General features: G+C 45.1%; 1 protein-coding gene across 1 annotated transcript in view; it reads right to left on the reverse strand.

The window, feature by feature from the left end:
* The window catches only part of LOC104528294 (rho GTPase-activating protein 31), a gene marked incomplete at its 3' end in the record, with an annotated part of 48,398 nt that overhangs the window by 11,349 nt on the left and 22,767 nt on the right, over positions 1–14,282 (reverse strand). Inside the window, exons 2-3 of the mRNA XM_010172257.2 lie at positions 779–881; positions 132–276 (exon numbers count right to left, since the gene is read on the reverse strand). Of these exons, the coding sequence (XP_010170559.2) occupies positions 132–276; positions 779–881 (248 nt within the window). The remainder of the gene's footprint in view (positions 1–131; positions 277–778; positions 882–14,282) is intronic.

A 14,282-nucleotide genomic window follows, 5' to 3' on the forward strand; every position in this document is an offset into this window, starting at 1 on the left:
ACTGAGAAGTGTTTATATGGATAGATGCACCAGAAGCCAGGACATTGGAGTGAATCCCAAACTGCTGTCACGGAGGAACCTGCAGCACATCTACACTACTGGAGAGGAATGAGAGTGGCAAAGGGTCTCACCGTAAATTTCTTGTAGAGCTCATAAGTGAGGAGAGGGTTGGGCAGTTCCCTGAAGTACAGCTTGCAGAGTGACCCCACGCAGTGGATGTCCTGGAGGTAAACTTCCCTTGTCAGATCCGGGCATTGGTCAGAAACAAACTCTTGTCTGAAACAATATGGAAACATAACAATGTAGGCAAGTAAGAGCTGTAGCATCCCAGTACTCCACCCTAAATACTCTTTTACAGCTAGAAATAAAACAAACTGGAAAGCAGACATGTCTCTTGCAGCCTGGGCCAGATTGTCTCCCAGGATCAAGCCCTGACATTTCAACTAGTCTCGGGTTTCCCTAACATAGTCCCATGAGTGGATCCCAAACTGAAATAAAGAGATTGCTTTGTCCTGAAGTGAGAGAGAACAACTCTGCATTTGTGCTGAGACCCTCCAGGCCTTTCCCATTGATAGATACAGAGGGGAAAAATCTTTTTCCTTTGGCATGAACTAATCCCTGAAATTATGTATTTCCCTGTTACCAGCTTCAGAGACAGTTTATCTTCTGCACCAGTGTAGAGCTCTGATGTCCACAGTCTATGCCTGAGGGACTAACAGCAAAAAGTTATGGAGCAATGTCACCAAAGCCCTCTGGCACTCAGACATATTGCCCTTACCTCAGCTTTTGTATGTTGGATGTCACTCCTGAGAGGCGGTAGATCCCATCCACAATGCCATGAGTCTCGATGAACTCCGCACAGCTCTTCAGCACGTAGGGGACTAAGAGAGGAAAGCAAGGCAAGATGCCCAATGAATACACACCCAAGAACTTCCACAGGTCACCACAGAGGAGATGGTTTCATGAAAAAAAAGCAGAGGCTCTGCAGATGCAGGGAAAGGTACAGCAATGGGAGAAATACAGGGCAAACCAAAAATAAACCCTACAAAGTGGCTGTAGCCAATTTACAATGTGAGGACATGCTATGGTTGTGCCATGCCATGCTCATTGATATATGACAATGACTGACCCTGAAGTCACAGAAACATTGTGGGAAGAAACATAGGATTTTTCTCTCTCTCTTTTTCTTTTCTTTCCAGAAAAAAAAAAAGGGAATTTCATTCTAATTGAAAGCATGAGGTAAAACATGAGGTCCTGGGAACCACCCCCCTCCCCAAGACAGAGCTCCAGCCTTGCTGAATTGTGCCAAAAGGTCTGATTGGCTTGGATAAAAATCAGAGAGGCATTCGCACTTCCATATAAGCCTACATACCCACAGTTTAGTGCTCATAAACTCCCACAGAGGGGATATAAAGTTCAAATATTGACTAGATCTGCACACTGACAAAAATCTGACATTGGCTTCAAAAGAACTCCATCAACACAACCAGCCAAAGACTTAACCAGCCTTAAAGCTGAGATGAGCCTGAGGCACAACATTTATATCCAGATCTGAACTCAAAGCGTGTGTTTATTTTTTCCCCATTATATAGGTATAGAAAACCCTCATCCTCTTGGTTAGACCAAGCCTCCCTGTCCCCTCTACTATAACAACCCTAGCTATAACAATAACAGTAAGAGAGACCTTCCTTATTAGGTGCTAGAAACTACTGTGTATTTAACTCAATGCTTCACACAGCCATAAGCACCAAAGTCAGTAAATGCAGAAGTTAAAGTTCCCTGTTGTAACGCTGACTCTGCTGCACTGCGTACTCGGAAAGCTGTATGGAAGAAAACAGCCCAAGCCACAGGTTTGACTGGAAAGCCAGGCATAGTCATTTCCACATCTTTGCAACACCACAGAGGTAATGCCTCTGGCTGGATCTTCCCTGAGTTCTTCTGCTCCAAGTTCAGGACCATAATGACACACTAACATGTGCTTCATCAGGCAGGACCCAAAGACAGCACACCAAAGAGAGTCTGAACACAAAACAGCTGGTACATTATTGTATTTCTCATGGGTGCCAATGAGGCCAGAGGCAGCTCACAGGTGGACCTGCCCCTGCCAAGCAGCCCAGGGCACAGGTTCTAGTGAGGAGGGTTCCCAAGCTGGGGCCTACCTCAGTGGCACACTATTACTGAGAAGTGCTACCCCTCTGCCTCCCAGCTCTTACTGAGGGAGGTAAAGAGGTCCGTCTTGTCTGCCTCCTCTCTTCTCTTTTGGCCATTCCAAATGCAGGAATACACAAAGTGCCAGTGATTACCTGGAAACCTGAATGATCCAAACAGACTAATTCTCCTCAGTTAAAAGAACCTCTTCAGAACAACAGGGAAAATTTGACTTCATGGTTTTTTGAGCAGAGACTCATAATTCAGGTGCATTAGTCATGCTGTGCCACACTCAAAGCCCTTGGGATGATTTTTAAGACCCTCAAGTTGTTGCACTAAGGCTATCAGCAGGGCTTCTGGCAGGGGATCTAGCCTACTACAACAACAAATGTTCATGGGGAAACCATGAAATTGCCAAGAGAACAGGTGAAGTCTACAGAGTCAAAGCTTCATCCACAGCAGTCACAGAGTTATAGGATTCTCTCCTCAAGGACTTTTGAGAAGGCACATCAGTGCCTTCCAGAAGGAACATGGGAAGCATTCCTTTCAGTGCCTACAGCATGAACTAGATGACATGGAAACAGAACAGAGCAAAAGAAAAGTATGTAATTTCCTCAAAATCCTTCCAAGAAAAGCCCAATGACACATCAAGAAAGAGAACCTTCCTATCTCTGAGTAAGACCTGATTATCTGTAACTGCAGTAGGGAACTTGGATCATATGATGATGAGCATGCTAGAAATAAAAGGAAAGGCAAATAATTTCAGGCCTCTTCTTCATTTCTGGCTGGTCAGGCTGTACCATCTTTGTGGCAGGAGTTACACATACGTGGCATATTAAGATTTCCTTCTTGGTAGGGTTCTCTGGGAATAAATCTAATGTAAGCATCAAAAATGAAACCTAGGCAGATCCATGTTCACTTCAGATCTGTTTGGGTGGGAGAATGGGTGAACCAGTCCATGCTATCTGGAAAAAGAAGAATTAATTGAACACAAAACCTATTTGATCAGGACAGCCGCATGACAAGGTTTATTTAAAAATTAAACAGTCTTCTATATAGAAAAACTTCATATGATGGCGCCTAGCTGCTGCAAAAATTGGGCCCATGCTCGCAGCACCCTTTACTAGATACTTTTTAAAACCTCAGTGTTAAGAATAAGCACACCAACTAAAAATGCATATACTGATTTTTGTTGTGACTAATTTGACCTCTTGATAGTAAGACCCATTAAATCATAATTTTTTTTTTTCTCAGTTTTAAGTTTTCTTGGGATAAACTAGGTCAAGAGGCCTTAGGCAGGTAAGCAAACCTGAGAAGGTTGGATCCATCTGTTGAGGACTAGTAAGCAAAAAGAAAGGGGGCTGGGGGGAATAATCTGTAGTAAACATATAAAGTTGAACCCATCTTTTAAAAGTCAGTGAAGACTCTATGTAGACACAACCTACAGACTGCAGATAGAGGATAAGCACTGAGCTCTGTCAGCATCTCTTACTCCAGCCCTGCAGCCTCCCCTGCTTTTCCAGCCCTGGGCTTCTCACATATCTCTGCCAGTGCCCTTCACTCATCATGTACATGATTTCCTGCCGTACCAGGTCTTTGGCTCCTATGAAGAGAAACAGCCAGTTATGCCAAAATGTGTGGTGGTTTCGTGATGTCAAAAAAAAAAAAAAAAAATAAAAATAAAAAAAATCCCACATAGGACCCATTTCACTTGCAAGCAGACTTTGACCTCAGATCCCTGGAGGTGAAGGGACTGCATCAGCTTCCTGCAAAGCAAGCCCCTAAATGCAGCGCTTGTATGAAACTGGAGCACAATAAATGTTTTCTTTGAGTAGAACCTGCAGCTCTGAAATTCCTGAGCGGCTGTGATCTCCTACAAAGCTGAGTCTTTTGGGCACTTGGGGGAGGTGAGGCTGGAGCAGCAGTGAGCAGCTCCCTCCCACTGCCAGGCATTTCTGAGGTGGCTTGATTATTTCCAAAGTGGCTTCTGATGAACCAAAGCAAAGGCTGTGATCAACCCTGAACACGGGGAGGTACAGACTCTAGCATGTGCTTTATTACAGGACTCTATCAGCGTTACAGGGCACACACAAATCACAGAGCTGGGGCTCTCCCGAAGGAAGATTGGACATGGATGGGTATTTGTAGCAGGGGCTGTGTGTGTGTGTGTGCGTGCAAGCACTGAAGGGGTGGGTGGAGGGGTGTCCAGTCTTGACACTTCTATAATTAAAACTGTGCTGGAGGCTTAGAAGTTGGAAGAGGCAGCTGGTGTCACACAGACCTCGCTTGTTGTGCCAGACAGCCAAACTGTCCTCATTTAAAACTACAATAGAAACCAGATGGAGGAGGAGAAGAGAGCGTGGAGCAAGGCATCAGTCAGAAGGGAAATTGAGTTATAAACATACTGCACACAAAAGACAATACTCTTCCCCTAGACAAAAATAAACCAGAAGGGCAGTCACAGTAACTCATTCCACTCTCACTGAATATCACCTCCGAGCTCAGTGTACGCAGACATTCACCTTCACTAGGGTCCTTTCCATGATCACAGCTCATACCACCTCCTCTATCTCCTGCTAGGTCAGGTATCATAAAATTGTATAGGTTGGAAGGCACCTTAAAGATCATCTGGGTCCAACCCCCCTGCCATCAGCAGGGACACCTTCCACTAGACCAGGTTGCTCAAAGCCTCATCCAACCTGGCCTTGAACACTTCCAGGGAGGGGGTAGCCACAGCTTCTCTGGGCAACCTGTACCAGTGTCTGACCACCCACACAGGAAAGAATTTCTTCCTAATATCTCATCTAAACCTACCCTCATCCAGTTTAAAGCCATTACCCCTTGTTCTGTCACTCCCTGCCCTTGTCAAAAGTCCCTCCCCAGCCTTGCTGTAGCCCCTTCAGGTTCTGGAAGGCCACTAGAAGGTCTCCCCATAGCCTTCTCTTCTCCAGGCTGAACAGCCTGTCCTCACAGGAGAGGTGCTCCAGCCCTCGGATCATCCTCGTTGCCCTCCTCTGGACTCGCTCCAGTAGGTCCATGTCCTTCTTATGTTGAGGGCCCCAGATCACGCCTCCCTCCCCTCCTGATCCCACTGACTTCCAGTGCCAGCAATGTGCGCTGAGCCTCTTGCCTCCCAGTGTTGCTGGGAAGGGAGCATCTCTCCCTCCTCCTGTCCTTTCCCAGCCATGGTGCTACCACCCACCAAGCCTCTCCATCAGCAAGCAAGGTACTCACTCTTTGCCTGCCTGACAAAGGCTTCAGCTGGCACAGGGCTGAGCATTTTGGATTAAAACCAGGGAAACCTTTAAGCATGCACCTAACCAAATCACCAACCATCCCTAGTAGGAGGGAATAGTAGGACAAGAGGGAGTCACCCCATCTAACAGTTGGTAGGATGGTCTCCTGGTCTCCCACCAAAGCCAGTAAAAACCAAGAAAGACCCTGGTCCAACAGGAGACACAAGCAACGCTCTGTAGCCTTCAGTGCCGCCTTCCAGAAGAAACTTTTAGTCCCCATGGGCTAAAGGAGGACTCTGGGGAGGAGGTTGCGAAGTCAGCCACCCAAGCCAGTCAGTGCAAATACCGTCCAGTAAGACTGTGCTTAAAGCAAGCTAACACAGACTGGGTCACGTATTCAGGCTACACTGGACTGAAAAGCACTAGGCTTCATTTTTTACTTTATCACTCTGTTCTTCTCTCAAAGGGCTCCTTGCAAAGATAAAAATTTGTGACAGAGCTACTCAGGTCCTCCGTAGTGGTTGGTTTATGCCACATGGAAAAGACTTCACAACCTCTTTAATTTTATTTTTATTTTAGTTCAAGTAATGGGAGGATAAATACAGACCTTTCATTTCACCTGAAACTTTTTGAAGTTTGACCTGCAGGAAATAGGGGCTGGGAGGAGAGGGGGGTGGTGTTTGGTTTGGTTTGGTTTTTTAATTCCTTCCAGAAATGAATCCTGTGCTGTAAAAAAAAAAGTTCTGGGCATTTTTATTTCACTATTTTGGGTTTGTTACATATTAGTATTTTTTTAAATTGTCTCCCATTATCCTCAATAGTAGTGCATGCTTCCTGTCGTGCTATGTCAATAGCATGACAATAAAGGTCAAAATAGTCTCGTTTCAATTTAAATGACTAAATTAAGAAATATTCCCTCCTAAAAAATAAGTCTTTCAATCTATACTAAGCAAGAGCTGGTTTTGTACAAACAAAAATAACAGAACAGTAAACATTTTAGAAGTTACTAATATGTTAACTTGGCCTCCTAATCACAGGAAAGGAACAGCATTGTATAAAAGGCAACATACTTGAGAGTCAGTACCTCTGATGTGACATTTTTCTGCATTTCCTGATGCTTCCTACTTTAAATCACGAGCTTTAATGCTGATTCACCAGATTTTTTTTTTTTTTTTTTTTTTTTTGCTGATCTTGCCTGATTTTTACTAGGCATAAGGTTGGCTGAGAAACAGATTCCAGAGATCAAACTGTGCTCTCCTCCCTGCAGCTCGCCCGAGCCCCAGTCCAGCACGTCAGTCACGATTTCAGTTTGCCTCCCAATGCATAGCCCTAAACCATGCCAGCTAAGGATAAATCCTGCCTTGCTCCCAGGTATCATCTCCTTTGCCTTCCACTGTCTCCTTGTTAGCAGTAGCTGGGGATGGAAGAGACCACAGCATCTGAAATCGCTGCAGAGGATCTCTCCTGCTCAGAGAGTGTTGGCAGAGCTGGGGATGGAGAGGTTTTGCCCTGCCTGGATGTAACTGCTACAAAGACAAACAGAGGGCTTCAGTCTCCAGGATGTCTATGCATATTTTTCACCAGCAGTAAATTCATTTTACAGAAGAAGAAAAAATAAACTGTCTCACCATCCTATTCCTGTGTTTAGTTTGGCTGTGAGCGCTGAGCTGCCACAACCCCGCCATGCACACACCCACCTGTTTGAATAGTGTGAGATAGCTAAACACCACCAAACAGGCTCAAAAACAAATCACCGTGTTAGTGTCCTCCTCGCCTCTTCCCCCTTCCCTGCCATAAACACAGTTAAAAAAAGACAAATAGCTGGCGCCGAGGTGATCCTGTCTGCATGGACAGTACAACTGAATCACCGTGTAAGTCACACATGCTTTTTTTTCCCCTCTACTTCTCTGGGAAATGTCTCTGCAGTGTCACAAAGGTTAACACAACAGTGCCATTCCCTGTGATGAAAGCATCATCCTGAACACAGTTGTGATTCTGCTGGGTAAAGATGTAGGAGAAATGGATCTCGAATCTGTCAGATGCTGCGAGCCATCACCCTCCATGGCCTGAGCGGGAAGTGGAACCGCTGAGCACTGTTTGGGATGTGACACGTTGATTTCAAGGAAGTGCATTTCAACACAGCCTGTGGGCCCAGTGTGAGTTTGAATGAAGTCAATGGAACCACTATCAACGGGTTTTTTTCCCCCATTGATACTATAACCAGCTTACATCTCACGTATCTAAATAAGACTTGTAGGAACACCTGATTTTCCAGAGCAGATCTGACAAACGTGATGTTCCAGGCAGAAAAAAAAGAGCCCACGACAGACCTGGCCAGCTCATCAACAACACACATCAAAGAAAGCCTAAGAGAAAGCATTGCACAAGCAGATGTTGAATGCTGACTCTCAACTCTGGCGGTCACCATGCCCCTCTGAAATGTGACTACTACCTTGACATAGCTGGCAAATTCTGTCACGCAGGCACTTTTGAAAAGAGATTGTACTAAATACTAGAATAGTTTTGTTAGGGAAACATCCTGCTGTGGGTTTCCTGCAAAAAAAGACCAGATAACCGAACAGGATATCTCCACTCCTAATTTTTATGGCTCTGTAGTACAGCCACCTCGGAAAACAGTGGCTTAGGTTCTGCAGGGCAGGTTAATGAGCTGTGCATATTCTCAGCTACCCATTTGAATTCTAACAACTCTGATCCACAGCAGATTCGTGTGGATATTGTACAGCGTTTTCTTCACCACAGCACAAGCAATGGGCGTAATTAATTCTGGAGGCAGGCATAACAGGACAATTTATGCTGTCTCAGAAAAGGGACTTGAGAAAAAGTATAGAAAAGATCAGAATAGTTTTGAAGCTGCAGATAATGAATTGGTCACCACCTCAGTAAATGCCTAAATGCTATGAGGATAGTGAGACAGGAATTCTGCCATTAACCTCGCTTCTGACAACACATACTAAAAACACCACCAAATCCAAAGGCTGCGTCACCGCACAGCAGTGAGGGTGGCAATGCTGGTACTGCAGCTCGAGGGAACCAGGAGAAGCAGCCTGCAAGGGAAGAGTGCAGGTAAGTGTTGAGCACTGGGATGGACAGCTGGTGATGTAGGCTGCATTTGAAGTCTTTTGAGTGCCTGCTGTCTTTCATCCAGATCAATAAACAAGCTTATGGACTGCAGGTGTCACACTGTATCATGTTTTCCTTCCTTTCTCCATTCTCTTCTCAAGCATGGACACCAATGTAAGCCATGCTGACTGACTTAACTGCTGGCAACAAAGCAAGGAAAATATATGGACCTCGTAAGTTTTTTCCTCCTCTCAACAGATTTTGACCTATATGTTTTCACTTACAAGGGCTTCAGAAGAGAGTTAGAAAACAGAGTGAACGGTCTCCATCTTTTACCTGAGTCTTCTAGCTTATGAAGACTTGCTCAGTTTCTTACAGTCCCAAAATTATTCTAGAGGTAACTTGTAAGCTATTACACCCATTTCTTCACTGTAAAAAGAGTGTAGAATCCAACATCTCCCTTGACATGTGGGAACTCTCACTCAGGATTCTTAAGATCCCAGAATCTGGAGAAAGGCAATTCAAGAGGATCAACGCATACTCCCTACCTGGCTGTCAGTGTTAGTTTGTTCTTTACTCCTTTTTGACTTGGACTTTAGTGAGCCAGGCAATAGGGATTTCAGGTTTCTCTTTACAAGGAAGCCTTTTAGGACTGTTAGAAAGAAATTGTAGTCACTTAGATCTTGACACGCGTTTGAAAAATACCAACTACTAGCTAAACAGTTTTGAAGGCCATTGTGCTGTGCCATGACTTTCACAAACACCACCTCCATATACTGAAATCCATAGCAATCTCCATAGGATATAGAATTTGCCTGTAGTTTCTGTGCTGCTCTGTCATGCTATCTCACTGTTAAACAGATCCTTAGTCCACTTTCACAGTGTTGGTATGCTGCTGATAAAACAACTAATTCCCAAATAGATGCTCTTGGGAGGCTTCAGGAGAAACGATGCTGCTGTTCCGCTGGTGAAGAGACAGAGTGAAGCGAGGAGCTGGGCAGTTATCTCATGAACTCTGGTGCTGCAGCAAGTTGAGCTTTTCTGCAGTTCTTTCCCAGGAAATTATTGTTGTCCTTTTGAATGTGCAAGGGTAGGCTGGAGGTCCACCAGCACTCATGGTTCTCGTTTCATGCTTGCTGCACAGCAAGTCATTTACAAGCATATATGATAGTCATTCCCAAGCTTTAAAGCACACACCCAACTGTGCCAGCTAACGCAGAATGGCAGTGCCAATGAGCTCAAGTGTCTGAAAGGGAGAGCAGGGGCCAACCACCCCACCAAGAGCCCAGGTTACTGTTTGGTAGCAAGGTACGAAGTAACTGAGAAGCTGGTCCTGGACCAAGCTCTCATATGAATGAAAAATTGCATGGCTGAACCTCACAGCACATATTTATATCTTCTCCTCTTCTTTTTATTTTGCCCTCTGTCACACTGATGGACTGATGCAGACTGACAGTAGATTAGGCAGCAATGTTTTTTCATTCAGGTCTCTCACTGATCTTGCCTCTAGGGCTCTCCTAGTGAAGAATGGATACAGCAATTTCCAGAGGTTATTCCAAATAGGCTGTTTTATGGATAGTCAACAACTTAGGGCAAAGAGCAGGGAAAATTGCTGAGGCTCATTATATATCACAGACAGACAGATGAGGAGCCCAAATACAAACCCGTAAAGGCTGCAAATGAGAAGTGAAAGGCAAATGAAAACAGACTTTTGAGAAAAAGTAAATAAGGTTTTATGATGTCAATTTGATTGAAAACAAACATGCAAAGGCACTAGCAATAATCAGTCATTATAGTTTGAAGCCAAGCAGCACAAAATCCATTCCATCTTTGCTCAGTTGCTGAGCATATATTTAGACTGAGTGTTTTCACTGCAAGGCTGCCTGGGCCTGACCCAAAGAACTCCACTCACACAAAAAATCCCATTCAATTCACCAGCATTTTGCACAAGAGAAAAAAAATAGCCAAAACCTGTTAGTTCTACTCTCTCTTACCAGGGCATGCAAATACTAGCAGATGAGGTGTAGGAACAATACGAGCATTTTCACCAGCTTTACAGGAACATAAAATGATGGCGTGAGGTTCAACACAGAGTGGAGAATTAAGACTGCTGCTGGCAGCAGAAGATCACCTAGAAATATTCCTCTCAGCTCTACTCAGAGGAGGCTGAAAACAAGTCATTCTTTATTTGAAGAGGATTAAGCTGTGGGTGATTCAGATTGCTGATGTTTGTCAGGTGAAACAAGGTGCTGTTCTACCCATTCGAACGCTCAGGGCATGCAATTCACCACAGCCTGCAGACTCCGTTTCTGTGTCTGAGCAGCATGGAGAAAATTCTGCCAGAAGCAGCACATGGTCAGACACGTGCACCTCTATGCATCCATCAATTTATATCTATGTATATATCAACGTATGTATGTGTGTGCATACACATACATACATGCAGGTATTACTACATACACAATTATATTCATTTATGTATGTATGTATGTGTGTGAGAGGATTCGTGTGCATTACTGGGAAATTCTTAGAGAAACACCATTTTTTTTAATAAGGTGTCAATCAAGGCCTAATACCTAAAGGTGGTATTTACAGAGTCAAAAGCTGCAAAAGTCTTGTTAGGCTGATGTCATAGGTCTGGGGGATACATCACTGCACGCTGCTGCTCTGGCTTGTTGTAGCTTGCTCAGCCAGCTAGAGAATAAGCCATCACCACAGACATTTTCCATGCTCTCCTGTCACAAGCAAAGTGCATTTAGCTAGTGCATTGCCTTGCATGTTGCTACTGTGCTGAAAGCCTTTCTAGGTGAAGTACTCTCCCTCAGCCAAGCAAAGCTGTTGGTTTGGGGCTGGATTCCTCAAGCATGCCTGGATTTCTACATCAGCAAGTCCAGAAGCAGTCTCAGTGGATTGGTTTCACTCAGTAGCTTAGCTAATAAGGGTAGCCCATGGGATATGGGATATTTTGGCTACACCTTTTCATCTCCACAAGTTGCAGCCCTCTAAAGTGTACCTTAGAGCCTTGATCGCAGGGATCCTATTTTTCTCTCCATACACGAGGGAGGGTAAAGTGTTTCAAAAGAAGCTGCTGAGCAGCCTGGCTTCAACATCTGGTGCTGCACCTTCAGGGCTTCTTTCAGAAACAGCAGGGAATACAGCACTGCTCCATCTGCCAGCCTTGTGGCAGATCAACACGTCGCATATGTTGCAAGAGGGCAGCTCTCTCGCTCTCCAAAGCCTGTGAGAATCATCAAGGACAGCAGAGGAGGCAGAACATCATTTGCAGATGGTGTCACACAACCTCCCAGCCTTCTGGAGGCTGATGCTGGGCTGGGATTGTTTAGAAGAAAATATTTCCTGCCATGCTGTTTGTGTCTACCTCCACCCCAGGATGTCGGTGCATAACTACCAAGATGCACTCAGTGTACGACCTGGTTTCTCCAAGGCTGACCTGCAAGGACAGTACCTCTGCAACTGCCTAGCAGAGGGGTAAGGGTATCAGAAACAGAAACTAGTGCTGTCAGAAGGTCAGTGATAAAAGGAGGCATGATATGGCTTTTACAAGCCCTAAAAAAAAAGGGAAAAAGAAACAAAGCTGAATAAAATACTACAGATGATGCCATCTTCTTATTCCCCAAACAGGCTTCTATCCCCTCAACTAGCAGGGACAAGTGAGGAGAGACATCTATCTATATGCTACTCTTCTTTGCATTCCCAAGGCCCTTCTGCTCTCAGCAGGAGCAGTTGTCCCCATGACTTTTCTCCCCTACAGAAAATCCTCCCAGTTCCACATGGGATACAAGCCTCCCCCTCGGTTCATCTCTCAATAAATATGCTTGCCAGGGGTTATCAAGCTGAGGGTCATCCTCAGTGTTAACAATAGAAAAAAAAACCCAATATCCAGCTGTTACTAAAGTAGTAAATCTAGTCACTTCACAATTGCCCTCCTCAGTTTCCAAGCCCCCCAACAGATTCCTGATACATTCCATATTTTGCTCTTTATTTTGTTTTCCATTTGGCAAAGGACAGGCTCCAAACCAGTGTGAAGAATAACAACCTTTTTTTTTTTTTTTTCCCTTTTATTTCTTTTCTTTTTTTTTTCTTTTTTTTTTTCACGGCGCTATCTCTGCTCCAAGTCAGGCCAGGTAGTGCTTATCATTTCCTCTGCACTGCAAACACCAGCGTGCATGCGTTTCCTGCCGGCGAGTCCTAAACCACAAGCTGACATTGTTTTCAAGGCCCCCCTCTCTTGGAGGCAAGAGCAGTTCTGCCGCACAGCGCTTCCTGTTGATGTCAGGCCCCTCTTCCTCCCAAAGCAAATGGGTTTCCTGCCGGCATCCGTGTCCTTTTCCATGAGGACTCGCAGGAGCCATTTTCCTACACATAGCAGCCGAGGAAAAAAAAAGGTAGTGGAGACAGGGATCTAATGGAGAGGAGCATGGGTGGATGTTTTTTTTCCTAGCAGAGTTGAAGAACATCTGGGGCCCCTCTCAATGAGGAGGAGAGAGAAGAGATAAGAGGTCAAAACAATAGAGCTATGTCTCAGGGATGCCGGTATTTGCAAGTACCAGAGAAATCACTTATTAGCAAAGAACATCAGAGACTAATTACAGCTGCCGATTTCCCACTGCTAAGGAATGTAAGCTCACAAAAGAAAAGCTACAGCCACAGCCCCCGTGCTCCAGCGGCGCTGTCATAAGCTGTGGGAGATGCCAAGACCTTTACACTAGACTATTGCCTTCATTTTTATTCTTTTAAATGAAGGATTCTCTACTGCTGCCAGCACTGTTTCATCAACCATGGAGAAACTGGACACCGATTGCAGAACACAGCTTACACCAAGCTGAAGCACTTCAGCTCCACAGACGGCCGTTGCATGAGCCATTGCCCCAGCAGAGAAGGGAAAACCTAACCAGACACTATTTCGGACCTCCTCACTGTCCATGGCATTCAAGGTTTGCACTTGTCCCTTTAGAGGAGCTGATGGGCTTGTCCCAGCTCCCATCAGGAGGTTATCAGCTTGCTGCACACTGTAAGAAACAGCCCAGGAATGTGTGATGACAGGCTCCATCATGATGGGGACACACAACATGACAGGGTGTGAGAAGCACAGTCCCACAGCTCACACGGCTTCCCACACAGGGCATTAGGACATGTTTCCCTGCAAGCAGAGGTTTCCCTTCACTGGGGAAATAGAGTCCCCCAGCATTTCCTATACAATATATAACTATGACCAAACAGGTGGGGTGGGGAGGGGCTTAACTAAGGGGTCCCTAGCAATAACCAGAACAGGACTTGTCCTTAGAGTCTCAACTACTGCTCCTAATGGTCCTCTGGGATGAGTAAAATGTATATTTCAGTAAAATATATTATTATAATGTGTTTTTCTCCTTTTTTTTCTTATCTGTTGCCTGGTCACCTTCCTGTGTCACTGTAGGAACTAAGCAAAGGGTTACACTTCCAATCTCTGGGTGTAAATCGCCAGAGGCTGACAAAATTACTCCAGCTTTATGCAACTGTAGCCAGAAGCAGATGTGGCCCCAAGTTTGGCAGAGCTGTCTGAGTTGCAAGAGAGTGAACCGGGGCTTAGCTTTCCTCACAAGAAGAAATTCTTACTCAAGGTGCAATTGCAAAATCTTGATGGCTGGTGTGGGTCTAAGATGCTAAGGAAAAAAGCCCACCTACATTCCCACAGCAGAAGTTGGCCAGGGTGGCTGAAATTGGCAGCGCTGACACTTAGGCAAGCGTTCCCAGACACAGAAGATGCATCCCACACAGCTAACTTCAACTGGAGTTGTGCTGATGCTCGCACCCGAG

The sequence above is a fragment of the Antrostomus carolinensis genome, unplaced genomic scaffold, assembly GCF_000700745.2.
Source record: "Antrostomus carolinensis isolate BGI_N321 unplaced genomic scaffold, ASM70074v2 scaffold25087, whole genome shotgun sequence".
Lineage (NCBI taxonomy): Eukaryota > Metazoa > Chordata > Aves > Caprimulgiformes > Caprimulgidae > Antrostomus > Antrostomus carolinensis.